At 45.7% G+C, this 27,364-nt stretch overlaps 1 protein-coding gene across 2 annotated transcripts; it reads left to right on the forward strand.

Annotated features, from left to right (window-relative positions):
• Positions 1-6,701: 6,701 nt before the first annotated feature.
• Positions 6,702-24,064, forward strand: Rnaset2 (ribonuclease T2). 2 transcript variants are annotated; one of them, XM_027401142.2, is made up of 9 exons: positions 6,702-6,908; positions 8,671-8,731; positions 11,700-11,752; positions 12,625-12,682; positions 14,925-14,995; positions 16,658-16,771; positions 20,142-20,187; positions 22,298-22,372; positions 23,756-24,064. In XM_027401142.2, exons 1-9 carry the CDS (start codon positions 6,808-6,810, stop codon positions 23,954-23,956), a joined length of 780 nt encoding a protein of 259 aa, XP_027256943.1. In that variant the 5' UTR covers positions 6,702-6,807; the 3' UTR covers positions 23,957-24,064. The 2 variants fall into 2 exon arrangements, with proteins under 2 accessions (XP_027256943.1, XP_027256944.1); XM_027401143.2 differs by lacking the exons at positions 6,702-6,908; positions 12,625-12,682.
• The last annotated feature ends 3,300 nt before the right edge of the window (positions 24,065-27,364 follow it).

Here is a 27,364-nt window from a genome sequence, read left to right on the forward strand (position 1 = left end):
TTGTGCATGCATGTGGGGGTGGACATGTGCCTGCCACAGCCTGCACATGACAGCTCCAGGGAATCAGTTCCACCCCCCTTCCACCATGGGGGTTCTGGAGCTTAAACTGAGTTTGTCAGGGTTGGCAGCAGACACTTTCCAGTTGAGCCATCTCACTTGTCCAATTTTTACTACTTTTCATTCTTTTAAGCATCAACTGTCCCTATCATCACTGTCATTGCTCATTTGCTCTATGTATTTGGATTCACAATAACAATACTATGTAATCATTAACAAAATGAAAACCGAAAGCAGTCTAAGATTACTTTTCTGCCTTGTTTGGTTTTGGTTTCCTCATGAAATATCCTACTACTAAACCTGGCAACCCACCCACATCTCATTCCACACGACCCTTCTATCTTGGGTTTTTTTTTTGTTGTTGTTATTAGGGGTTGCCATTTTCAGAATCAAGTTTTGCTTTATAATTATAAAGAATGTATGCACCAGGCCAAGATTAAGTCTATAAAACAGTCAAACTCAAAGAAATGTGTCTTCTATCCTATCCCATTTGTCTGTGCCACCATTGACAATCTTTCCTTCCAGTTGCCATGGTAATGCAACAAGCTACCCCCAAAGCTTAGTGGCAGGCACAAGCATTGAGTATGTTCATACATTCTGTGGGTTGCAAATTTAGACAAGGCTTCGAGTCAGGCAAGGTGAGAGGATAGCTCGACAACATGTGATTCTACTTGGCTTAGGCTATGCAGCCTGAGATACTGATTGGCACATTCTCGATATACACCCCTCTCTGAATGAAGCATCTAAGAACCTGTAGCAACCCAGGTCCCCTCCCTGTACCAAGCTGCACGCACGTCCTGCTTTGAACAGTGGAGATAATGAAGAGAAGAAACAATGGATTTCTTCTCCTCATAACAACCATCAAACCTAGGCGTTCTATTCTATCATATTCCAGTTATGACCAGGTTTGAAGGTGGGAGGACTGATCTGACCTCTGTTAGAATTGGGCATGTATGTGCAATAAGGCAAGCTGTGTCCTCTGAGCAAACGGGTAAGGGGACTCCCCTATGACTGTCTTACACCTGTGCATAATTGGATACATGCATGCTTAAAATCAGATGCATCTCAGGAAGGGGCAGGCATGGTGGGGGAAAGGTTGTATAACTTAAAAGCCTGTCAATCAAAACAGACAGCCACCCTTCCTATTGCCCCTTAGTGTGTAAGTGCCAGCACTACAATACTTCTCACAGATTCCGGTGAGGGATCTGAGGATTCAATAAAGACAAGACAGCGGGTCATTCTTGCAAGGAGAATGCCATTTATTACAAAGGAGGGAAGGCTTATATACCAGTCAGCAGGCACAGTGGAAAACTACCCAGGTCAGAAGTTCACGTCCCCAGGCCCCTCCAGCAATAAGGATGGGCAGATATTTTTCATTCTTTTTTTTTTTTTTTTTTTTTGGTTTTTCGAGACAGGGTTTCTCTGTGGCTTTGGAAGCTGTCCTGGAACTAGCTCTTGTAGACCAGGCTGGTTTCAAACTCACAGAGATCCACCTGCCTCTGCCTCCTGAGGGCTGGGATTAAAGGTGTGCATCACCATCACCCAGTTATTTTTCATTCTTGCATTCAGGCCTTATCGGAAGGAGGAAAACAAGAAGTAAGCTCCTAGTCACGAGATGGTCAGCAGACCCCAATGAGGGAAGGGCCCAACAAAGCTCCCAGTCACAAGATGGTCAGCAGACCCCAGTGCGGGAAGGGCTCAACATTAGTGGCCAAAGTCGTCCTCCTCCTGAACCTTTTAGGGCCCTTGAGGACCTTCCACATGTGGCCTGCTGTCAATCTTGACAGCATTTCTTCAACCTGTACTATTGCTTTGCTTAAATGAGTGTTTCCTTGCTACTTTGCAATTTGTGTGAGCTTTTAATTCTTTGAGTAAGATGCCAAGAGCCTGGAGACACCTGGTCCAGACACTGACCACCACCAACAGTATGACAGGAATGTTATAGTACATATCTAAGATCTTGGTTGCCAGTCAATGGGATTTCTGATTGGATCCTGAGGGTTCTGAGCTCATCCTTGGCTTACTCACTGAGGGCTTTCTAATTGATTGGAAGGTAATGGCAGCTCTATTTGGTGAAGCCTACTACTTGAGGAAGCTGGTTCCTCTTGTGGGCTAGATCTTAAGCCCCACCCCCTTTCTGTCAGCATACTGTTCCAACATGATTCTGCCTCACCACAGAATAGCAGAGCAAAGTGACCCTGGCCCGATAAATCTTCAACCTTGAGCCCCCCAAAAACATTTCCTCCTTTTATTTGTTCCTTTCAGGTATCTTATCACATTGGTAGAAATGCAACATCTGGGGGACTTAATTGTTCCTGGTGTCTAGGTCTCAGCTCCTCTTATTCTGTTTTCTGTTATTAGTGATACAATACCACAGACTAAGTTGGAGGCTGAAAGCCCACACATTGTGACTGGCTCTTGTGATTGACAGTTTTCTTGTTGACAGCATCCCAAGGTGGTGCAGGTAACAATGTTGAGATAGGGACTGTCTTATGTATGTATCCTCTAATCTTTCTCTCTCCTTCTAAAGCCACCAATACAATTGGGAGGGTTCTGCCTGTAACTGTATTCAATCTTAACAAACCCCCAAAAACCCAACCCTACAATCCAAGGTTGGATTCAATCTCGAGCCTGTGAATACCTCACACTTTCAACAAGTGCCAGAGGGGCAAGCATTTAAGGTACAGCTGGAATGTCAGAGGCTGGGTGCTAGAACAGAGGGAGCCCATTTATGTAGGCCAGACTTTAATGGGGCCCTTGATAAAGGTCTTTTGAATGTGTCCAGTTTTTATTTTTCAGCGAGGGTCCCAAGACAGAGGAAACCGGGTCAAGGCTGCAGCACCTCTGGAGGAGCAGGGCCTGGCTCTTGGGTGTTCACCCCACCCCCACATTTGTGCTGAGTCTACTATGGCTGGCTTATTTCCCTCAAGATGATGCTTTAAAAAGCTCAAGTAAACAGCCTTTCATAATACCCATGTAGGCGTGTTTATAGGCACATGTGGGTGTCTGTACACGTGACTGTCTGTGAGTAAGTGCTGTTGTTTTTTCAGAGTAAATATCCTTTGTAAAATGAGTCAGAAATATACAGATAATAGATTTTTAGGTTAAAATTTTGTAGATGACATTTTGGTCAGAGGTATAAAACCTGACTGTGGAAAATTAAAGGACAGAGATAACACACTTCATATGGCAGAGCATCAGGGTGTTTGGTTTATTTTGCTTCGTTCTCATAGTTGTAGTTATCTCTGTGACATCTACAAGAAAAAAATGACATTTCAAGAGACACCTGAGAAGGCTCCTCCATGCCTCTCCTGTCCCTGTTTTGTCATAGCCATAGCTTGGAATACAACAGTTCTACAAAACATGTCCCACAGTAGCCAGCCTCACATGACATAGCCTCTCAAGGAGAAAATAGGCAGAAAGACCAGAGCAGGCCTTTCTCAAGACACAGACTGCAAAGGGTTTTTTGTTTGTTTGTTTTTTGTTTTTCTCAAGACAGAGTTTCTCTATATTTGAACCTCTGTATTGCTTTGGAAGTTGTCCTGGAACTAGCTCTGTAGACCAGGCTGGTCTCAAACTCACAAACATCTGCCTGCCGCTGCACCACCAACAGCCCGAAGCAAAGGGGTTTTAAAGTAAGATTCCCCATAATATGACAAAACCCGTCAGAGTCCACAACTGATGGGATAAAGAAGGACCCACACACACATCTGCAATCAAGCTCAAGGCAGTTTCCACAGGGAAGCCCTGATTTGCCTATCCCAACCACAAGGTCCCCAGCCTCCATCCCAGGAGATGTAAACCACCAGGGAATCTTCTAGAGGATTGGGTGTAATGGTTCCTGACACCATTACTGACACTTCCTGTCCAAGCCACATGGCAGGCTACTGAGACTGTTGTTTTCCTGTTCTCAGATGTGGAAAGTTGGCTGAAAGAAGCCAATTAACTTGCCTGGTTCACAGTGCCCACCCTTGGGAAAATCTAAGCAGAAGCCAAGGTTCTTCCTCCTAGCCAGGATACACCCTCAGCTCTAAACCCTGTAACTCCTCACACAGTCCAGGTGCTTGAACCTCAGACCTAATCTGGCACACCTTGTCCCTTGCCCAGTCTTTCGATTGGGAATCATCCAGCAATCTGTGCTTTCAACCTAACTGGCACGTTCCCTCTTTGCTCTGGCTGGCCACCGCCCTCACATTCCCAGGGCTTATTTTCCTAAGAACATGCAAGTGTCAGGGTATGCGATGTTTTAAAAGTTCACTTTCCAATACTTGGCAACTTCAGTTTCTGTATAGTGCTCAGCTAGTTGTTGACAACTGACACATTTGTATTCACAGATGCGGTTCACTACAGTCACTTGTAAGTCACATCTATGCTGGTCCTGTACCTCCAGTCGCTCTATTTGGACTGGACAAAGGGATTCCACTAGATGATAAGGCATCAGAACTAATGTTTTTGGTCCATCAAAAACATCACTCTGCCATTTGGAGCTTTAAAAAAAAATCCCTAGCCTGGTTTCACAGCAAAAAAACCCCACGGGCCATAGCTAGCTCCATAGCTGCACCCAGAAAGAAACTATGTTGCAATAAACCACCAAAATTGAGGCCGTTCATTACTGCAATATAATCTAGCAAAAACTGCCATGGGAAATCCAAATCTAGGAGTTAAAACTGGGAGGTCACCAAAAGGTCACGCCGAGAAAGCATCTTGTTCTCTGGGGTCTAAACAGGTTTAAGGACACTAACTCATGGACATGACTATTGCTGCCTGCTACCCACTCCCTCCAAGGACCTGCCACTACACCTGCAAACTCTACCCATCCCTTAAACCTCATCATTTGTCTGCTCACACTCTGTCTTGGGAGCCAGTCACCCCCCAGAACTTCTCTACCTCCTCGATGCCCGGCTTCCTGGTAAGCTACTTAGCCTCTCTCCCTTTCCTATTGCAAACTTCCTCCAGTCATCATGCTGCCTGGGGCTGTCTAGGATCCTGCTAGACACTTGTTCCGGGTTTACATCCAGCCTTTGGGAGGTTGAGAACTTACACAACTTGGAGGCTCCGTTTTAAAAACAGGAATGAGCGGGGGCCTTACATTTAATCCAGCAGAGGCAGGCAGATTTCTGTGAGTTTGAGACCTATCTAGTCTACATAGTCAATTCCAGGCCAGCCAGAGCTAGAAACTGAGACAACCCACCCACTCAGGAATACAAAACTATAATCACAAAATGAAGTACAGGGTCTTGAAGGATCCAGTCTGTGTGTGTGAGAGAGAAAGAGCAGGAGCCCCATGCTCTGGTCAGGTCACTTGCTGAGTGAAGTGAGAACAGTAGGTGGTATGTAATCCCCAGGGGACAAGAAACCTGTGCTGAGAATAAATTAAGTATCTTCCTTCCAAACGACGGCAAATGTTACAAAACCGAATCCCCTCACTCTTTGGGTTCTGGAAAACTGCTCACTGTAAGAGCTGTCCCTTCCCCGTGTGACCTAAATAAAAGGCAGTCCAAGGTCAGATGTCTTGCCTGTGAATTCCTGCTCCTCACCAAGCCCATCACCACCAACGGAACCCATTACCCAAGCCATGGCTAAGTTCTTCTCTCCCCAGGCAGAGGGGGCCGTGGCTCACCCTCTCTAAGAACTTGTTCCCTGGTACAGCCCAAAAGCCACACTCTTAACATTTTGTGCTGACCCAGGAGACTCACATAGACTATTCATTAATGCTCCTAATAACACCTGACCTTAGGCTTGGCTTTTGTTGGCAAGAGTCAAAGCAGGCTTCTCCAAGAAGTTTAAACAGACACGACAGTGGTTGAAGTAGGATTTGGGGTATTGGCTTTTTTTGGGGGGGGTTATAGTTATTTTTATCCACGAGAGAGAAAACAGAACCGTGGGTGTGTCTGTATTACCTAGACTTGGGTGTCCAACCTTTTGACAGTGTGACACAATGTATTATCCACTACGCTTATCCTAGGGAATCATGATATTTTTTTAATTGCAAAAAACAAAAACAAAAACAAAAACAAAAACCCAAACCCTCATGTTTTAAGTCTGCTATGACTTCGTGTTGAGCCACACTATACCTATCCTTGGATACGTGCTGCCCATGAGCGTGGAATTGGACACTCTTGGCAAAGCAAACTAAAGGAGTCAGAGAGCAGGAACAGAAGGGGTAAGTTTGGTTAGCCCTCCCCATCCAGTCCGCAGCTGGGCTTCACCAAGCTCCCGGTAGCAAGGGGTGGGGCAAAAAGGCATGGTCCTCACTTTAGTCTGGAGGGACTAGGAGGGTAGGATGCAGAGGTGGGCAGCATGAGGAGGAGGCGTGGCTTTGGGGGTGGGCGTAGGGCACGAGGTGCAGCAAGTGAGATCGGTCAGGTGGGCCGGGTCGTAAGGGGCGTGTCCCTTAAAAGGGGGTGCTTAATGCTTGGGAGCGAGCCAGTCGACCAGGAACTTCGGGCGTCTGGGCTGCAGCGTGGGGACTTCCTGGGCCAGCGCGTCGGGGGCGTGTCCATCAATCAGGTCCGCAGGGACCTGAGGGTGAAGGGAACTGGAGCGAGGGGAACTTTTCTGGGTGGGGCTATAGGGGCGTGTCCGCCCGGGGCTCGGGGGCGTGGCTTCAGGGGTTACCCGGCGGTGCTCGCCAGATTGGCGGAAGCCTTCTTGAGTGAAGCGGCGGTGGTAGCAGTCGGTCGGTCAGGCAGCTGAGGCGGCCCTCGCGCGCAAAGGCTGCCGGGAGGCTGTGGAGTCCTGGGCAGCGCGATGGCGTCGGCTGTGGCTCGCGGCGCGCTCCCTGCCTGGGTCTCCGTGCTGGCTTGGGGCCTGGCGCTGTGGTGCCTGTGCGGGGCGGGTCCGCTGTGGAGGTGAGCGCCGGCGCGGTGGCGAGCATGCCCTCAGCTCTGGAGGCTGGGTTCCAGCCGGAGGATGATGCCCTTCCTCTTTTTAAGTGCTGCACCCCCTCCGCCCCTCGCACCTTAGTTCTCTCTCTGGGATGCACGGGCTAGCTCTGATCATCTTTGCTTCAATTCTGCCAGGTTAATCACGGGACATATTCTGACTTTTTCCCCTCCTCCGCCTTGTAACAAGTCTGTTTAGTAAAAGCCTTTGGTGTTTACACTACTGGAGCGGAAAAGAGAGGGCTTAGTTGCTCGCAAGAAGTACTTACTATGTTCCCAGAGAGTAACTGAAAAGCAGTTGCATTTGTTTGCTTTTATAGCTATTTAAGGTAGGGCCCATTCCGGAGCGGGTTGTGGTGTGCGGTGTGTGTATGTGTGTGTAAAAGTTAGTCCGTGTCTAGGAGTGTGATCTTGGAGCCCTACTGCTCGCACGCAGACCTGTCCCTCGCAGCACAGTTGGTGCCTGTGAACAGCTAGGGTGTAGACAGTACTTGGAGCAGTGAGCATTAGCTGAGGACCTTAGGCTGCAGTGTGCGGTTCTCCTATAACCAGCCTAATATGTGCAGCTGAAAGAATGATTAGGCATAGGATTAATTTAAACTCCAAGGCTAGGTGAATCCATTGTGTTGCTGGGGTCTCCCTTCAGCGTCTGTATCTTTCTCCTTGAGTATTGGAGTAGGTGAGGCCTGCCATCTTTTATTAGACAGATGTACCTTCTTTTTGTCTGAATTACAAACAGAGATTGTTTGGTTGAGGTTTTTTCTAAGGCTGCTGTCTTAACTCCCTGGCTCAGTGAGAAACTTTGCAGGTAAATTTCTGCACTGGAGATGGCCAGAGCTTTAGCTTTCAGTATGGCAGTTGTCAAGATTCCCAGGAAAACTACCCTAATTCTGCCTAAGGGTATACCACCAGTGCCATGATGAGTCCCAGCCGGTCCCATATCCCCCCCCCACCCCTTGCTTAAACTCTGCCTCTAACACATGGACTGTTGGGGACAACTGCACTACAGTGTCACAGTCCCTCTGTGAAGTCTCTGATTGGGTGGGTGAGGGGCTCAGCTCATAGGCTTGTGATATAAGCACTTCGGTGTGCATACTGCAACCCAGGTAACGTGTGACGAGGCATACAGCACATACCGTACCTTAGCTAACGTGTAACAAGGCTACTTACCCAGGTTAGGCTGTGGCTAATGCACAGGACTAGGGATCATGCACAGGCCAGGCTCTAGGTAACATTCATACACATGGTGGTCTCTGAAGTGGCAGCCCGTGATCAGGGTGGTAAGTGGAGCTAAACTCTGAATAGGATGTTGATAGTACTTTAGTGCTGTTTCAGGCCATGTTTTGTTTTGTTGAATGAACTGGAGGGAAAGGGTTAAGTTTTCAGGGCCTCAGGGGTTCACAAAGACAGCTAAGGGATTATGAGTCGGTGTTTATAAACCACTCAAACATCCAGAAATGGCAACCTTCCAGCAGGCCCTGTCCCACCTGTCCTCCTTCCTCCACTGCGTTTGTGTTCTCCCTGACACACAAATATGTGCCATGCTATATATGTTTTTTTAGGGTGTCCTTTGCCTTCCTCTATGGCTTGTACCTCAGGAGGTAGGGGACTTTGTTCCTGGTAGTATGTCTAGTCCCATTGACTCTCCATGTTGAAAGAGTGGTTGATTGGATGGGTGAACTTTTGCCACTTTAAAACGTTGTTGAAAAATACATTTGTCTTTTAACAGTGGCAGCCACGAGTGGAAAAAACTAATTTTGACCCAGCACTGGCCCCCCACAGTATGCAAGGTGAGCTCTGTTTTGACTGGCTCTTTTGATCCAGTAAACTTGTATGAGTTGGTTTGTATGTGCAAGTGCCTACCTTGTATGCCAGATGTATTAAGTCAGTGAGGTGACTGTAGTATAACTGGACCTCCTGACAGGTGACTTACATGTGGTGGATTCTGAGGGTGGTGTGGCTTAGAACGTTGAAGTACATTCTCTCTCGGGACTGGAGCTGAAAGCCTGAAATGAAGGCATCAGTAGGACTAGTTCTTGGGACTGTTTGTTCCACCCTCTTGCCCAGCTCCTACTAGAGGTGACAGCCCTTGGTGTCCTAGACTTATACACTCACCACCCCACTGTCTGCCTTCTTCATGTGGTGTCTTAGTTATGTTAGTTTTTATTTGCCATGCTAAGACACCATAATCAAGGCAATTTGTAGAAGCAAGACTTTGTTTTTTTTTTTTTTTTTTTTTTGAGGGGGGAGGGTTCGGGGGAGGTTGGGTCTTTTTTTGAGCTTGCAGTTTCAGAGAGTTAGAGTTCAGGACCGTCATGGAGCGGGGAGCATGGTGGCCAGGTGGCCAACAGGCCTGGTGCAGGAGTTGTAGCTGAGAGCTCACACCTTGAGATACAGATGAAGGCAGAGAGAGGTACAGAGAATGGCATGGGCTTTTGAAGCTTCAAAGCTCACCTCTGGTGGAGTAAACCTCCTTCAATAAGGCCACACCTCCCAGAGAGCTCCACCAACTGGGGAGTATTCAAATATATGTGCTTATGGGAGCTAATCTCATCTAACCTCTCACACATAGTATCTCTGTGTGTATCTGACTGGGCGCTAGTCTTGTTGATAGTTTTTCTGAAAACCTATTTGAGTTTAAAACCTGAGGCCTTTTAATTATGCAGCAGACAGGACATTACCCAGCAGCTTTGATCTAGTTTGATCATCTCTTGCCAGGTTGAGAGCGTTCCTGCTTTTTGTCTCTCCTTGAGCTTGGAGTAGTGAGGTTTTCTTTTTTATTTATTATTTCTTTTTATTTTTTTTTAATTAGAAAGAAGATTACTTTACATGTCAATCCCAGGTCCCTCTCCCTTCCCTCCTCCCCTACCTCCCCCTCCCCCCCAACTAACATCCTACCTATCCCATACCCTTTCTGTTTCTCAGGGAGAGTGAGACCTTCCATGAGGGATCTTCAAAGTCTGTCATATCCTTTGGGATAGGGCCTAGGCCCACCCCCTTGTGTCTAGGTTCGGGGAGTAGCCCTCCATGTGGGATGGGCTCCCAAAGTCCATTCCTATGCTAGGGATAAGTACTGATCTGCTACAAGGGGCCCCATAGATTTCCGAGGTCTCCTTACTGATACCCACATTCAGGGGGTCTGGATCAGTCCCATGCTGGTTTCCCAGCTATCAGTCTGGGGACCAAGACCAGGTCAGCTGTTTTGGAGTAGTGGGGTTTTCTTTTTCACTTCCCCTGTTTTAATTTCCTGTTGACAAATAAAGAGACATTTCTGTGATCATTGCCAAGCCATACTCTTGGCCTGGAGGCTTACACCACACCACTGTGGCTCCCTGGCTCTGGTGTGGGGGTGGAATGAGAGGGTACAAAAAGGAGGTGTAGGACATTAGGGTTCTGGGTGGTTAGGACCCCATTGGCTCTTCTCAGAGCAGGGATGGCTCCCATAGCAGGACCTGTGTGAGAAGAGCTCTGCTTCAGGCCAGCCCTAGAGGCATTGCCCTCAAGGAGGCACAAGGCCAGTCTGGCCTGCCTGAGAAATGGAGGTGTGCTGTCCATTGAAGGTGTCGTGGATATGCGTGGAAGTGCCTTCCTGCCTTAAAACCTCAGGAATTCAATTCTAAAAAAGGAAATCAGTCACTGTGAAAATGTCACTGATGAGCAGTTTATTTCTAACCATGGCCCATGGTGATGAGAAAGCTCCTGCCTCAGTGTGCCCTTTTCTAGCAATAAGTGCTGTCTCTTGTCGTCCCCCATTCCAGTGAGATAGACACATGTATGAATTATCCTGGGACATACCTGTCAGAGACCTCAGGGTTTGCTGACTGGGTTACCTTCATAGAAGCAGGAAGAAGCCTGGCTGCAGCTCTTCAAAGGCCTCTCAGCACTGGCTGGTTTTGCTCCTCAGTCACAGTGTACCCACAGGAGAGATGAGCTGTCCTTCAGAGAGAAATTGGGGTGTTGCCCCAGTCTCTAGTCATTCAGTCATTCTGTAGCAGGCAGGCAGCTCTCACTAGTGACTCAGTCACCTGGACTCTTTAGACCACCCACAGAAAGAGGCTGCATAGTGGGGCGGAGACTGGACAAGAGGAGTATGGTGTCTGTCTATAGCAAGTGGGTCCATGTGTCATATCTGCCTGGTTACTGATGTGTGTGTGTGTGTATCCCAAATTCTATTCTATTTCATCCAGTCTGATAGCTCAAGTGTATTTGTTTCTATTGTCATTTATTGTAGAAAAGTTTCATCTTAGCTAAATCACTTGGAGGGCCCTAAAATGGTTTTTTCCTTGCTAGGATTTTTATCTCTGATTTTGTCTTTATGAATGAAGTCAAGGATACACTTCTGTTGTCACTCCATTACACTTGTTGGCTTTGAGTGTTCAGTATTTCCTGCTTTACTGTTTGGGTCTGGTACCAGAGTAGGCTCGAGGGTCATAGAGTATTGGGGTTTTCTTACACGTTTGCTTCTGGTCACTAGATTGTTCATAGGTAAATGTGCACATCCATACCTATGAATTCGTGGAAAGGGCAAAACCAGCTCCCTGATTCTCTGTCAGCTCAGCTGTCTGAGGACTGACCTAGACTGCCCAGCCCTGATACTTCCTCATGAGTGTGGTGCTAGAATACACTTACACAATGCTAACACACCAGATTTACCTTCTATTAGTAATGTGCCTATGTCTAGTTGATGTATGTTGAAAGAAAATGGAGTTGATAAATATTTAAATAACCAATCACCTTCCTTATCTGTTTTTTCTCTAGGAAGTTAACAGCTGCCGAGACACCCTGGATTATTGGACGATACATGGACTATGGCAAGCATCTAATGCAGTAAAAGCCAAAGAAATAGTTGGGGAAAAAGCTAGCTTGAGTCTAGTTACCATAATTAGACATGTTTACTCTTGTTAGATGTTTATTCAGCTGACCAGATTCTTATATATGTAGATACACACACTTTTATCTTATGTGTGTATGAATGTTTTACCTTTATGTATGTCTGTGAACCATGTGTGTTCTCAGTATGTGAGGAGGCCAGAAGTGGACATTATCCCTGGAGTTACAGGCAGCTGTGAGCCACCATGTGGGTGCTAGAATTGAACACAGGTTCTCTGGAAGAGCAGCCAGTGCTCTTTACTGAGCCAGCCTCCTAATTCATAATTATAAGTTATGATAGATAATTTACCTATTACCAAAATAAACAAACATCCTGGTTCCTCTCTTCGTTCTTGGGGACTATCATAAATAAATATTTAAAACTAAAAACGTTAGAGCAGTAGATAAATAGACAAATCATCAGTTTTACACACTTTACAAGAAGGTAACTCCTCCCACCATGTTTGTCTGCCTTCTTTTTAGTTAGTTCTTTCTCTGTGCACACACTTGTGGTATTGAAGTGTGCATATTAGTTTGCCATCTGTAGAGTGGACATGGCCCCCATCCACTTAGGGTTCTCTGCTTGGAAAGAGCTGTTTGCTCTTTTTCATCTACAGACAGTCCAGCTTGTCTATCTGAAAGTCAAACTGATGGTTTGCCCGGGACCATTCTTTGCTGAAGGGCCTGGGTGGGGTAGGGAGTTCCTGATTAGTTCAGACTTTAAGGAAAGCACTTTCTAGTGTCATAGTGCCAGGTAGGAGGCTTCCTCACTAAGACTAATATCTGTTCTTTTTCTTAAAATTTGGATTTCAAGGCCTGATAGAGCAGAAGACTGTAACCAGTCCTGGCACTTTAACTTAGATGAGATTAAGGTATTCATCTTTTTATTATGCTTCTATTGCAAATAGAATGTTGAACTAAATGAAATCATTCCTCAAAAGTCTACCTTCAAAGTCCTGTTTAAAATTACAGGGTCAGAAATGAATCCACTAGGCCTGAGCTCCTCGGTCTGTGCTGTAATTACTGCAATTACAATAGCCCCATAAATGCAAAAAGAAGAAAGAAGTCCACTTTTCTCCTCCATGTCTTAGGTCTGAGTGTCTGTTAGAAGCAAGTTCAGGTGTCAGCAGGGCCTGTCCAGTCTGCACTGACCCTTATGTCTATATGCCACCCCTAGCAAGTGCTTAGCCCTGGGGCTTCTGGGTCAGTGAGTGTAAGTGGGCCCTTGGTCTGTGTAGTAAGGGTTAAACACTTCCAGACCCCTGTGGCTTGGAGAGTAGAGACATGTGGTACCCAAGGCTGGTCATTCTGGCCATAGGTGGTACAGGTTTCTAAGGAGGAACTCTGAACAAGGAGGAATTGATAGGCCCCTTCAGCATCAAAATTCCTGCTACAGGTAGATGTTAGGATTCTAAGTCAGGAGTAAGTTGTGAGCTTATGAGAGATTTTAACAGAAGTACTCCTGAGGTGTATATTGAACTACTCCTACACGTTCCCCTTTCCTTAAGGGACACAGACAACTTCTGTGTTTGGTCATACGTCAGGGTGCCAGGGGTAGCATAGAGGACGTGGCAGGCCCGACAGGTGAATGTAAAGAGCCAAACATTTTGTTGTTGGGTGACAGAAATAATTGTCCTTTACTGAGCTCTGACTATGCATACACTACAGCTGTCATCTAAGCTGTCATTGAGTAGTTACTGTGCTGTCAGTCCTTCCTATACTTTGGGGAGGGCAATGGAAGTTGGTCAGTGGAATATAAAAACTGCACAGACAACTCCAAGCTTCCCTGGTTTCTTAAGAATCCAGATGCCAAGTCTGTCTGTGTCAGGCCAGGTCCTCCAGGAAACAGATGTTGAGGTAAAAGTAGACTGAGGCTGACTGTAGCTAACTGTAACTTATTAAAAGTACATTGGGGTCTGGAGAGATGGCTCAGTGGTTAAGAGCACTGGGTGCTCTTCCAAAGGACCCTGGTTCAATTCCCAGCACAGCACACACATGACAGCTCAAACCTATGTCTAAGTCTAGTTCCAGGGCTTCCTGACATCCTCACACAGACATACATGCAGGCAAAACACAAACATAAAATAAAAATATATCATATGTTTAAAAAAGCTTATTTTTCTTAAAAACCAAAGCAGTTTCTGTAGAGATTATAAAAAGTTGCCAGTGCCCACGATATTGCAAACCATCACATCCAGGTACTAGGCCAAGTTTTCAGTTAGCAACAGTTGAAGCTTGGATGAACCTCATTGGAAAAGACATTGTTACTGCACAGAACTTGAACCCAGCATTTACAAGGTGATAGAAAAGGCACCAGTGAAAATGAGGCCAGGAGAAAGGAGGTTTAAGTAGTTCCAGTGGGTTAGTGATCCCTCGAGGGAGATCCAAAACAGCAGGCTGAGTTGCCTTTTGTCGGCGTTGGGCCAGTGGGTCTGTGGTAGCCAGGCTCTACTGTTTCTCATTCAGAAAGTCGTGGTTTACCTGTGTAGTGTTAATGCCTGATGTAGTGTTTCCAAAAGAGAGTGCCCAGTTTGGCTGTAAGTTACATCATCATCCTAGGCTATCCCCAGAGGTCTCACTGGGGCTGAAGCCAGGTTGAGGGATCTCATGTGTCTCAAGATTTGCCCTTTTCCAGAAGGTCGTATGGTTGGAGTTGTGCTGTACATGGCTGGCTCTTTTTCTAGACTACTGCTTTTACTCATTGCAGTAGATTTAAAGTTCCTCATGTATTTTTGTGGCTTCAGAGGCTCATTTCTTCATCAGTTTATCATTCTCTTTATTTTACTTTATTGGCTTTTGTTTTTTTCAAGACAGGTTTATCTGTGTAGCCCTGGCTGTCCTGGAACTTGCTCTGTTGACCATACTGGCCTTGAACTCACAGAGATCCTCTTGTCTCTGCCTCCCAAGTGCTGGGATTAAAGGCATGCATCACCACCTCCTGGCCTAATCATTCACCTGTAAGAGTTTGTATGTTTTCACATGTAGCTACGATAACATGCTTCACGAATAAGCAGCACAGATCAGACCTTTTGTTTAGTATGTTAGCTTGTTAAATTTGCTTAAAAGTTTGAGTGTGTTAGGTTCTGGGTAAAATTTTAATTAAATTACATGTAGGACCTTTTGCGAGACATGAAGATCTACTGGCCCGATGTAATTCACCCATCTTCCAATCGCAGCCGATTCTGGTGAGTCTGAGTGTTTGATGGTTATATGCATTTTTAACATAGGGGTGAAGAATTTCTGAGGGTGCTCTGGATGGCAGCTTGTGGGAGGCACAGAGAACAAGTAGGTGAGAGACTGTCTCTAGAGGCCGAGCGCTGCCTTTTGTTAAGAAATGGTTCTGGTATGTACCTTTGAGTGTCTCTCTCCAGTGGGTTAAGATGGATGGGGTAAGGTGGGATTTATGTTATGAACTTGTTTTCTAGTCTATTGTTATTTCACCCATTACTTCATTTAAAAAGTCCTGTCTCCTAAAATTTAATGAGTCAGATGCTTGCATATTTAAAAATCAATCCAAATCAGACATACACACACACACAGCATGCCTTAAAGATAGTGATCTCATGGTGATCTGGTCAGAGATGAGGTGAGAAACTCTACAGGGACAGTCTTCTTCCAGGTCAGCAGGAGCGGAGCCTGAAATTAACCCAGTTGTTTGAAAAGCATTGTGTTTTTAAAGGAAGATAAAATTGATTCAACTGAAGGTGCTTTTTTCCCCCTACATCTTCTTTCAATGTGAAAATTTATAATTCTTATTACAGCTAATAATATCTTTCCAGATATCTTAATTTAACCTAGAAATATTTGTGTGTAGAATTTTTAGGGGAATAAAAGTTTAAGTTTGGTAAAATGCTTTAAAGCAGTGGAATATAAATGATGCCCCTTCCTGTATCACAGTGTTGAGCATGACTTTTGCTTGAGGGCATGCTATTTTAGGATTTGTGGAATCACCCTTAGATAATCAGAACATTCAGGGAAAGCTTGAGTGATGAATAGCTTACTAGATTGAATCTAGGTTTTCCCCACACTGGATGCTTTCCCACTGAGCTAGACTCCCAGTCTTGTTATTTCTGAGGAAGCTGCTCACTAAATTGCTCAGGGTAGCCTTGAACTCACTTTGCACCCCAGACAAGCCTGGAACTTGTCTTTCATAGCCTGCATTCTAGAAAGTACTTCAACTTAATTAATGGCTATAATGAATTGAAGTGAGTGAAAATGAAGTCTTTACTTCAGGCTTCAAGGAGAATACCTATGTGAGTGGTGTTAATTATTGGAGGCTGACAGGGAATGGGCTCATGATGACAAGGCACCCACGTCCTGTTTGGTCCTTATGGAGAATCATGCATGGATTGTGTCACTCTCTGGAGTTCCCTGGCTTATACGTTAGCTCTACAGAGGACCACACATTGCTGTGTAACTCAGCAGGTGTCACAATAGTGACATTTTCTTCTTTCTCAGTTAATTTGTTATTATTTGAGTATGTTGAGGTTTCTTTCTTTCTTTCTTTCTTTTTTTTTCTGAGAGAGGGTTTCTCTGTGTAACAATCCTAGCTGTCCTAGAACTCACTTTGTAGACCAGGCTGGCCTTGAACTCAGGGATCCACCTGCTTCTGCCTCCCGAATGCTGGGATTAAAGGAGAGTGCTGCTATCACCTGGAGTATGTTGTGATTGTAGAGATACCCTGGAATGGTTTATGATGTAAAACATGAGAAGAGTGAGCAGTGCTCTTTGGAGATTGTTGCATGTTGCTGGGGCCTTGGTCTTGAGCACAGGGTATCTGTCCTCCCTGCTTTGTGAAGGCAGTGACAGCTCTGGTCTAGAGGACTCATCTGAGCATTCTTACACAGGAAACATGAATGGGATAAGCATGGGACGTGCGCTGCCCAGGTGGATGCCCTCAATTCTGAGAAGAAGTACTTTGGGAAGAGCCTGGATCTGTACAAGCAGCTTGACCTCAACAGGTGTGTGCACATCTCACTGTAGGCTTTCTGCCATTGACCCAAGGTCAGCCACTGGGAATGACTGTAGAACACTTCTGCTGACAACCTGTGTGCTATGGTCCCCAAAAGTGGTGTGGTGGGCTCATTCCTGGGAAGAAATTGAGCCTTTGACAAATCTTTGATCATTCTAGTTCATGACCCATGACCACAGAGTGCACAGGCTTAGGCTGCCTCATGGCGCTGACTCATGGTTAATGAATCAGCCCCTAGGAAGTGAGACTGATAGGCATGCTGCAACCTCTGAAAAAGTTGCTGCCCTAAGATCATCTCCCTAGAGACACTGAGCATTAGCAGAGCTTTGTGTCTGGTTGTAGTGCCCCTTGAACAAGTGTGAGGTGGAGGGCAAGGGCCCTTTAAGGCCTAGAAATGAGCCAAACCCATGTAGATTTTTACTGCTTGTCCTGACCTCAGTTCTGGACTTGGGGGATATATCATCAAGGGGAACATATCATCACCACATGATGGTGGTGAATATGTAAGAACAACATGCTCTGTTGTGCCAGGTGTATTAAATGCTTCTTATTTATTGCTTGAACTTGTTATTTATTAGTTATCGTGTGTGTGTGTGTGTGTGTGTGTGTGTGTGTGTGTGTGTGTGTGTGTGCGCGCGCGCGCGCGCGCGAGCACACTCTCGCGTGTGAGCTTGTTAACACCCCCTCACCCCATGTAAGGATACAGAAATACAGACTATGAGGAACGAGAGATCACCAGATACCAGTACTTTGCTCTTAAGATTCCCCAGCCTCTAGACATGTGAGGACTAAATGTCTGCTGATAATGAGGGATTTTCACAGCATCTGCACACTGCTTGTCATTTGCACAGCTTGTTCTAGTCAGAGCAGTTTTTCTTCAGATGAGAATAACCCCAAGATCCTTTGCTCATCAATCACATTTAAGGTTCATGAATTAGATCTGCTTTAGAAGATGAATAAACCTCGATTGGTTCTCTACACGCATGCTTTGCCTCTTTAGCACAAAAAGCACTTATGATGATGTGTCACCATCTCACACAGATAGTTTCCAGTGCCATTTTGCTCAGAAACAGCTGGGGTTTGAAGCAATTGATCTGGCAATAGAAGAGGGAGGGGCAGGAGAGATGAGGTAACCAATAAATACCCTGAGAAGGCCTTGAAGCCACCAGCCAACAAAACAAGGGCTGAAGACCTTGTGATCCTTTCTGATATAAGTCGTATGATTTGGCTATAAGACCTCTTTAGATCTTATCCCCATGATACAAAAAGAATAGTTGGGCAGTGCTCAGATTTTGAAGTTCCTTTTGTCTTTTAAAATTTTGCCTTATTAGGCTGGGTATAGTGGCATATATGCCTTTCGTCCCAGCACTTTGGAGGCAAAGGCAGGTGGATCTCTGTAAGGTTGAGGCCAGCTTGCTCTGCATAGCAAATTCCAGGACAACCAGTGCTCCACTGTGAGATCCTGTCTCAAAACAAAGTAAAACATCCAAATGTCTGTATTAATTAGTACTTGCACTAGGAGTTACATACCAGGGACTGTAACAGACCCTCAGCATCGTGAGTTCTGTATATAGTTTATTTAACCTGTGGGGTTTTCTGAGAAGACAGTGTCTCTTACAGTAAATCTTGACCCCCGAAGTGTAGGTTTTTCAGAAACCTGCTAGGCACTTAGAAGCTACTGTGAGGAACCCTCAACAAGGCCCATCAGGTACTTCTGGAGCACAGGAAGGCAGCAGTTAAAAAGAGGCTGACCTTCCAGAAAGGCTGACAGACAGACCCACAGGGTGCATCCCCTGGTGAGAGTGGGCCCAGCCTGGTAGCCACACACTGTGGTATGAATTGAGGCTAATTCATGTAACAAATAGGAGAAGAATAACTATTGTTTTTTTTTTAATTCTGTACTCCATTTTATTTATTTATTGCTTTTTTAAAAAATTTAAATTAGAAACAATCTTGTTTTACTTGTCAATCCCAGTTCCCGTTCCCTTCCATCCTCCCATTGTTATGAGCTGAAATTAACCAGAGTAACTCGGTAGCTCCTGTCTGCAGCCTTTGAACCTTCGTAGTTTCTTGTTAGAGACTCATACATCACTTTTACCCTTGGAAGGCTGCTGCAGTCCAGCTACTGCCACTCAGCTGGCTGTCAGCAAGTGAGCCCAGAGGCCTGCTAACTGGAAGGCACCCCCAGGTGGGTAGTGCTTGCTTCCAGATAACAAAGAACAGTTGGGAAGAATGATGACTCTCCCAACCCCTCCAAGACAAATGGAGAATCCCATCTGTTTCATAAGATAGAAACAAGGTATCAAACTGTAAATCATGCTCACACACTTCTTAGTGTAAAGGAGGCCAGTCTGTGGTTGCAGAGTCCCCTGGGGCGGTTCTCAGAGTACCCACAAGTGCAGACATGGCTAGCACCCAGCTGTCTTCATTTGGAAGAGGACATGACATAACTTGCCCATTTTTCTCTTCTCTTTATTTCTTGGGCCACCTGCATCAGGTGAAACAGTATGTGATCACAGATGCTCAGCGACATTTTCCAGTAATGCTATTAAAAAACAGCAGTAAAAATATCTGGTCAAAAATTATAATAACATGTTAAGCTCAGTTTATCCAAGGCACTAAAGTTTAACTTATAATAAATATTGCTTTAAAGTTGGAATATTTTATACTTTCTAGGAACCCCGTATTGTTCATATACTGACAGCCAGGTCAGGCAGTGGCACACTTAGGTGGATGTGGGGGGCATTTCTGGGGTTTCAGGGACGTTTTCTGCTTGTCCCTTGCTGCCACAGACTGATGGCAAGGAGAGAGAAAGACATGCAGCCTCAAACCTACTTTGGGTCACAAACCTGAACTATACAGGAATCTGTGGTGGGACCACAGAGAATTCCTTTCGAGTGAGTGGTCTAGGGACTTTTACATTGTTCCTCTAGTACTTAAGCTTATTACGAGTAACTGATAGGGTTCTAGGTTATATGTATCTTAATTCCTTGAAGATCTGACCAGCACTGCTCTTCAGGATGAGCCTGGAGTCACATGAGACAGGCTAAGCTATCTTGCAGAGCCCATGTGGCCAGGAGCTTGCACAGGGTATGTTGCCTTGGATGGGGTGTGTGAAGTGGTACTGCTGTGCAGCTTCAGATCCTAGGAAGTGCCCTGTGGGTAGTGTGTGCCCGGGGCCGGAAAAGAAGGGGCTGGGAGCTGCCTCTCTGCTGTTCTTTTTAATGGATTTATTGCTGGAAGTCATAAAGACACTCTCTTTTAAAAGAGTCTTAATTTTCACTCTGAGATCCAATGAAAAGAACAAAGTGCAATGAATGTACGGTCATAATGCAGCTAATTTTTAAATTTTATTTTAGTGTACTGCTAAAATTTGGGATCAAGCCATCTATCAATTACTACCAGGTGAGTCTTACCTTTATCCCTTTGCCTAGTGTCTAGTGTTTGTCACTGGAGACATTTGGCAGGGTCCATTCATCTTCTGAGCTGCACTTGGGTTTTAAAGTCATTTAGCACCAACTACTTGAAATGGGTTCCCTGAGTTATTGGTGTTTGCATTTGAACACATGCTGAAGGCTGCTTAGGCCACTGACTTGGAGGTATAGAGCCACGGTTCTGCCAAGCAGTAGTCCTCCAGGCTCAGCACAGGGTGGAGCGTGAGTTTGAAAAGGTACATTCATGGTGTTTGAAGGGAAACAAACTGACTTTTTGTTTTTCATGTACATCCCATAACACAGGAAATAATGTCACATCTTGTTGACTAAGAAGGGCATGTTCAGTGTAGATGCTTTCAATTCTGGTTTTTGTGTTTGCCATAGAGAGATGCCACGCAGAAGCTTAAAATATGGGCTCATGGGAGAGGTTTGTAGATGGTTGCTTTAGAGTGATTCTCTGAGGTGGTTTTTGTGCTCATTATAAGGTGTGGCTTTAAAAACATCTCAAGAGGAGCCATTGTGGGACAGGGATGGACTTAGCAGTCACTCACTCTGCCCTGTTGATAGTGTGTGATGTAACCTGCCAGCTTTATCTGTAGGACTGTGTGCTCCTTTTCCCAGTTGATATGTATTTCCATCGGACAGTAGGGAGTTGGAGCCTGGGCTTGAGGATGAAGCTTTAGCTGCCAATTTAATTAGAACCCTCTGGAAAGCCACAGGATGAGGGTTTGTAGGGCTTCCCCAAGTCACCTAGACTCTTGCTTAAGCTGATGGGGAGGAGAGGTGTTTATAGTTTCACCTGGCTTGATGTTCAGAGATGGTATCCATGGTGACGGGAATGGCAAGGACAACCTGCTGCTGAGCTGCCTCATGTACTTGGTAAGGTGGCAGGAATAACAGACATCGACTAGGAAAACTGATCCAAAAGTGTCTGACATATCAGCAGGCTTTCAGCTTTGCACCCAGCATCTAAGCCTGTGTCTGCTCATTTGGTCTATGGTATGTTGGTGCTGCTGGACCCCTGGGAGGAACTGGTGACCAGGCATTTCCCAGGAACTGGCAGATGGAGTGCAGTTCATGGCTTGTGTGGTAGGGAGAACAGCCATAGCTGGAGGATGAGAGCCATGTCTCTTTGAAGACCCAGAGTGGAGGGTGTGTGGCATGGGCACTGGGGCGGTAAGAGCCATGTCATGCTGTGAGACACAGGCAGCACAGGGAAGTTCCTAATGAAGCTGTGGTTGCCTGGTGCTAGAGACCAAGGGCAAAGAGAGAGATTACCTTTAGGGAGGGCCAAAGCTGAGCCATGGGGTCTCTGCTGGACTTGGCTTGTGTAGGGCAGGCCCTGGCCTCTGTGGGACTCAGTAAGGGGAAGGGATAGATGTCACTAGACAGTGTGAATCTGAGGGTCAGAAGAGGCACTAGAGGGGGATAGAAGCGCCCTGTAAAACAAGTGCTGCCAAAGTCCATGGCAGAGAGGACAGGTAGATGTGGGTAGAGAAGCATCTGTTGTAGAAGCCACAGCACAGAGACTGAGCATTGCAGATGTCCTCCTGGAAGGAGAGGAGAGGAGGAGGGTGCTCTAGAGTAGAGAGTGATCGGGGAGGAGGGTGCTCACCCTGTGGTGGAGGAGTTTGCAGCACACATGGTCTAATTTTGTAGTTCACCGACAGGAGGTGGGTGCTCTGAGGGCCCACTTGTTTTTCTGTGATGGAGGCTGTGCCCCCTGCAGGGAAGGGAGGCTGCAATGGGGAAGGCTAGAGGAGTGGGAAGGCCTTGGGAAAAGCTTTGGGGGTTCCAACAGTCAGTTGGCAAGGGTGACTTTAGGCAAGGTAGTGTAGAAGAGAGAGGCTAGGCTGGGCTGGGCTGGGGACAGGGAAGAGTCAAGGTGCCCAGTCGGGAGGAAGGGGGTAGAGCCCAGGTTGATAAGTTGGTCATGATCTGCCCTGCAGTGATAGATCCAGGACAGCCTCAAGCTCTACTCCAGGTCCTCTGTGTGAGGGTGCTCTTTAAAAGAGAAAACCAGGGAGTGTGTGAGAATCCTCCTGCTGAAGTTCATTGCTAATGCTTTCATTTAATATCAGCTTGCAGATTTCAGAGATGCCCTCACCAGAATCTATGGCGTGGTGCCTAAAATCCAGTGCCTTCTGCCAGAACAGGTCAGACTTGCGTTCTGCCACGTTATCTGTCTCTGTGGAAAGATTATTTTACTTCCTGATACTTTTGTCTCCAATGTGGAGTTTCTGGGACAGAGTTGCATTTGGGTGTCTTTTTTTTGTGTGTATTTGTATACAGGCAAGTGTATGGAAAAGCTTCTAAAATTCCTTCCTTGGGGAAGACAGAAACAACATCTGCTTTCCCTCTTAAGGTCTCAACAGCACACTAAGGCATGATTCCACCAAAGTTCACCCGGGGAAACCATGAGTATTGAACTTAGTTACAGAACATAGGTGTGGGGTTACCTACTGGGGCATGGGTGGGTGGGTGCTACTCTGCTAAAAGACCACACCAGAATGTCTTTACCCAGCAGCAGTGAGGGCTTTTCCATAGCCACATAGATGGAGCCTCTTCTAGTCTTCTCCAGCTTATATATTCAAGCCAGAGACCACATGCAGTTAGTTGCCTACAACAGGAGATGGGAAGCAGCTGTATATGCAGGTGAGGGTCACATGACTCCCACCCCTCTATGAAGGCCTGTAAACATTAAGGAGTCCAGATGGGATGATCTTTTGCAAGCGGCACAGCCGAAACCACCAAGATGGAAGCTGTTTGCTCAAAGACTAGTTTTGGGCAGCACTATAGGCTTTGATTTTACATCACTTCATTCTAGTGAGAATATCTTGTTGTAAGAGGAAAGGGAGGAGGGAGGGGAAGGAAGAGGGAGGAGTGGGGAAAGGGAGGAGGGAAGGGGAGGGAGAGGGAGGAGAAGAGGTATAATTAAACATTTGTAAATTTCTAAGATTTTTTTTGTTAGGTTTTGCTTTCTCTGTTCATTTATTTGTTTTTGAGACAGGGTGTCTCTGTTATGTAACTGACTGTCCTGGCACTGGCTCTATGGACCAGCCTGGCCTCCACCTTACAGAGATCCACCTGTCTCTCAGGGTGCCACCACACCTGGTAGTTTCTAAGCGCTTACATTGCCACTCTTAATTACTTTAATTGCATTTTTTTCAGCTTTTCAATAAAATTGAGATTCTTTTGGCTGCCAGGTTCTATTATCTTGACATTTACTTTGCCAGAGTCCCCATGTGTGCTATGGACACTTTTTTTTTTTTGTCTTCCAAGCTGAAAACACCTCCTCAGCCTAAGCTTTCAGGCTAGGAGAGGTGAGCCCTCCCTAGATGACTGTGAGGAACAAACCTCCACTTGTCACCCCCCACCCTCAGCATCAGCCCTCCTCTGTTGAAAGGGACCTTTGCTCAGAGTCTCTGACCTGGAGCCACTGCTTTTGTTGTTTTTAAGTGCTGAAGTGTTGTGGTCCCCAGATTGATAATGACCCATGGTTCCTGAAGTCTGAAATGTCTGCCGTGTTCTATTTTCAGGGGGAGGAGGTACAAACTGTTGGCCAGATAGAGTTATGCTTCACCAAGGAGGACTTTCATCTGCGAAACTGCACTGAGCCAGGTGAGCAGCTGTCCTCCAAGCAGGAAGCCCAGCTGGCCACAGGGGCTTCCACACATGGGATGATGGTCTGTGAAGATGGTCCAATCTTCTATCCTCCACCTGCAAAGACCCGACACTGATGCTCACATTTTGAAAATATTTTATGTTCCACAAAGTAAGAAAAAAATCACAAATTATGGCTTTCTAAAAATCTGCTCAAAAGTTTCTTAAAATGTGTTTGGCTTTTTTTTTTTCTTGTGTGTTAATTGGTTGGTTTTTGTTCAGTCTAATTAGCAGGTGCTCCTATGCTCTTCCTGTCAGCTGCCAACAAACAGCTGCTGTCAGGCCTATTTCCTGTCCAAAAGTGGCTAGATTCACACTGGTAATAAGGACGTGAAAGTCTCAGCACAGCAATTTTTTTATTTTGGTCAAGTTTAAATTATCCCATTTCTTTTTTTAAAATTTAAAAAAGTTTATTATTATTATTATTAGTGTGTGTGTGTGTGTGTGTGTGTGTGTGTGTGTGTGTGTGTGTGTGTGTAAAGGTCAGAGGACACATTTTGGGAATCATTTTCTCCAGCCTAAGTTTTGGGTGTCAGACCCAGCTCATCATGCTGCAGTGAAATAACACTCCCCAGTGAGAATTCACTCTGCACTCTCAGTGAATAAGGACAAAGGACATGCTTCATAAGGATAAAATAAGGACACTTTATTAAAGTGTGTGTCTGGCCTGGCATCCTGGCTAGTGCCCAGAGACTGGCCATGGGCAGAAATACTTGACAGTTTATACAGATGTTGGGCTATACAATGGCACAGACATTGCCACCTGTAAATCTTCTTTAGGTCCCTGCCCTGAGTTCATTTTGAGCAATTAAACATGTTTTATAGAGACAGACACTTTAAGTTTTGTCATTTTGGTGGGACAGTAGATTTACACAGCAAGGATACTGTCACAATTATTTTGTAATAGATTAATGTTGCTCTTTTCAATAGTTGTTACCAGGGTCATCTGCCTGTCTGGCAGATTTATGTTCTTCTTGGTAAGAGGGCCAGGAATTTATGGGCAGCTGTTTTCCTGCCACCCGCTTTGAACTAAATGGTAAAGGTGTTCTCTTTTGATAGTGAATAGGGCCTGATGACCTGCTGTGTGCCAGGGTCATCCTTTTTGTTATGGGAATAGGGACTAGTGGGAGGTAGCAATCTTAGTGAGCAAATCTCAGCAGAAACATTCTCAGCAAACCTAAACTTCAGTTGTGTTAGAGATGCGATTTCTACAGTTTCTAACAAGTGTGGCTAGTACGCCACTTACCTTTGAGTTATATTAGAGGCAGCACTCCTTTAGCTAGGTTCTGCTTTTTATATATTTCCTGAGCAAGTTTAATGGTAAGTCCCTTCTAACATCAGCTCTCAGTCTTTATCCATCAGACTTGTGCAGCAAGCACTTTTCCCACTCAGCCATTGCACTGGCCCCATCCATCCTGATTATGTAACAATTAGACAGTAGGTGCAGGTATAATGTTAAAACATTTTAAATTGCTTATCCTCAGGACAACTGTTTTCAAAAACAGTATCATTAAAAACTGCTGTGCTGGTTGACGTGAAGGGGTTGTTTAGAAGATGGTTTCAAGAGGAGGCTGTATTGTCTCTCCTCTTTGCATCTGTGCTTATTTTCATGTTCTTGGAGGAGCAAGGGAAGCAGGGCTTGCAGTATTCTTCAGACTTTATCTTAGTCTTCTTTTGTTTTAAAACAAGCCATCATTCTTTAAGATGGGCCATATTTGTAATTCTAGTCTGAATATTTCTGAAGAGCAGCCTGGATTCAGATCAGCTGGCATGATGGAAAGGTGTGGGCTGTGGACTGAAAAGGGTCGTGTAAAATGAGAGTGCTAGAGTCCTATGGTCCCCATGCAGGATAAACACAGTGAGAGCCTGCTGGAAGCACAGCAGTTCTCAGCCCCTGTCACCTGACCAGTGCTCTGACTTTCAGTTCCTATTTGTGTTCTGGCTTACTGCACAGCAGCAGGTAGTAAATTAAGTTTTCAACAGCCTTGGCCACATCAGGTAAGTGTGTGGGCTTTGATGAGCTGGGGGAGACATGGAAAGGCCAGTCCCAAATACTGGTTTTCAAAGTCAACAGACATGAGCATTTTTCAAATTTTAGCTCACATCACCTTTTTCTCCCTGTAAACTTGACAGGGATGTTTAAGGCGGACCTGCAGGTGGGTGGGAACTGGCGTTAGGGGTGAGTTGCACATACACTGTCTGAGCTTGGGACCAGCCCGTCCTATGGGGTATGGAATGGAGAGATGGTCCTTTTGCCTGGAGCACTGGGGAAAGGAAAACCATGAAGCTGGGCCTGGAAAGATGGCCGGAGTTAAAGGTAAGAGAGTAGAAAGACACCGAAGGGAGCAGACACATGGAGACTGTCTCAGAGACCAGCTTCTGCCCACAATTATGCTGCCTCTTGCCTTGCTTGGTGCGTGTAGATCCTACCCAGGATGCTCTGCCCAGCCCTGGAGCAGTGCCTGCCATTCAAGAAGCTTCGTGGTATGGGATGAGTGATCACCATTAGCCCTTACATCCTTCTCAGAGCTGGCGTTTGATGGCTTTCCACACTGATCATTTGGACATCACACCCACTCTTTTGGAAAGGACTCCAAACAGTTTCACCTTGATCGTGAAAAGCATTGCATTGCATTTTGCTTCTATTTATCAACTTAGTTCAGTGCCTCAGTTTCTGAAATCTGTCTGCTGCAAATGCCACTTTGGACATCCGTCCACTGCAAACACACTCTGGACCATTGTCCACTGCAGACGCCACTCTGGACATCTGTCCACTGCAAACGCCACTCTGGACCTCTGTCTACTGTAAACACCACTCTGGATATCTGTCCACTTCAAACACCATTCTGGACATCTGTCCACTGCAAACACCACTCTGGACCTCTGTGCACTGCAAGAGGATGGGTCTTTGGCTCACAGTTCACTGCTTTCTACGGGGCCCATTGATGCACACCAAGGTCAATCCTGAATGTACCTTCTTTCCATGGATGGCCTGGGGCACACTTGCTCCAGTAAATGGGAAATTCCCACTGACCAGTTGAACTTGGGATGAGGTCCAGCAGATGGAAAGAATTTTCCCATTGAAGTACATGAATGAGTGTTCATTTTAGATTTCTTTCAACCTCCGTATTTTTTCCAAAGTTATGTAAATATCACGTCCCTCATCAAACTCTGTATTCATTTCCTAGTAAGTCAGTGGACTCAGGCGTCCTATTTTATTCTATGAGTTAAGATCCATTATTTTCATGATTGTTCCAGTGGGAGTCTCCAGCTGGTGTCTGTGTCTGCTTCTTATGTGTTCCCTCTTTCCAGGGAGACAAGCACTGTTCTTTACACACATTCATGTCTGAATTGACCTGCATATTCGGCAAACCACAAGTTCATGCCAGTTCCACAGGGATTATTACAACCATTTCCCTTTCCATCTCAGCACCTGTTTTTTTTATTAGTAAACTGCTTCTAGTCCCCTTGGTGTCTGTTTATTT

Source organism: Cricetulus griseus, chromosome 2 (genome assembly GCF_003668045.3).
Source record: "Cricetulus griseus strain 17A/GY chromosome 2, alternate assembly CriGri-PICRH-1.0, whole genome shotgun sequence".
In the NCBI taxonomy this organism is placed as follows: domain Eukaryota; kingdom Metazoa; phylum Chordata; class Mammalia; order Rodentia; family Cricetidae; genus Cricetulus; species Cricetulus griseus.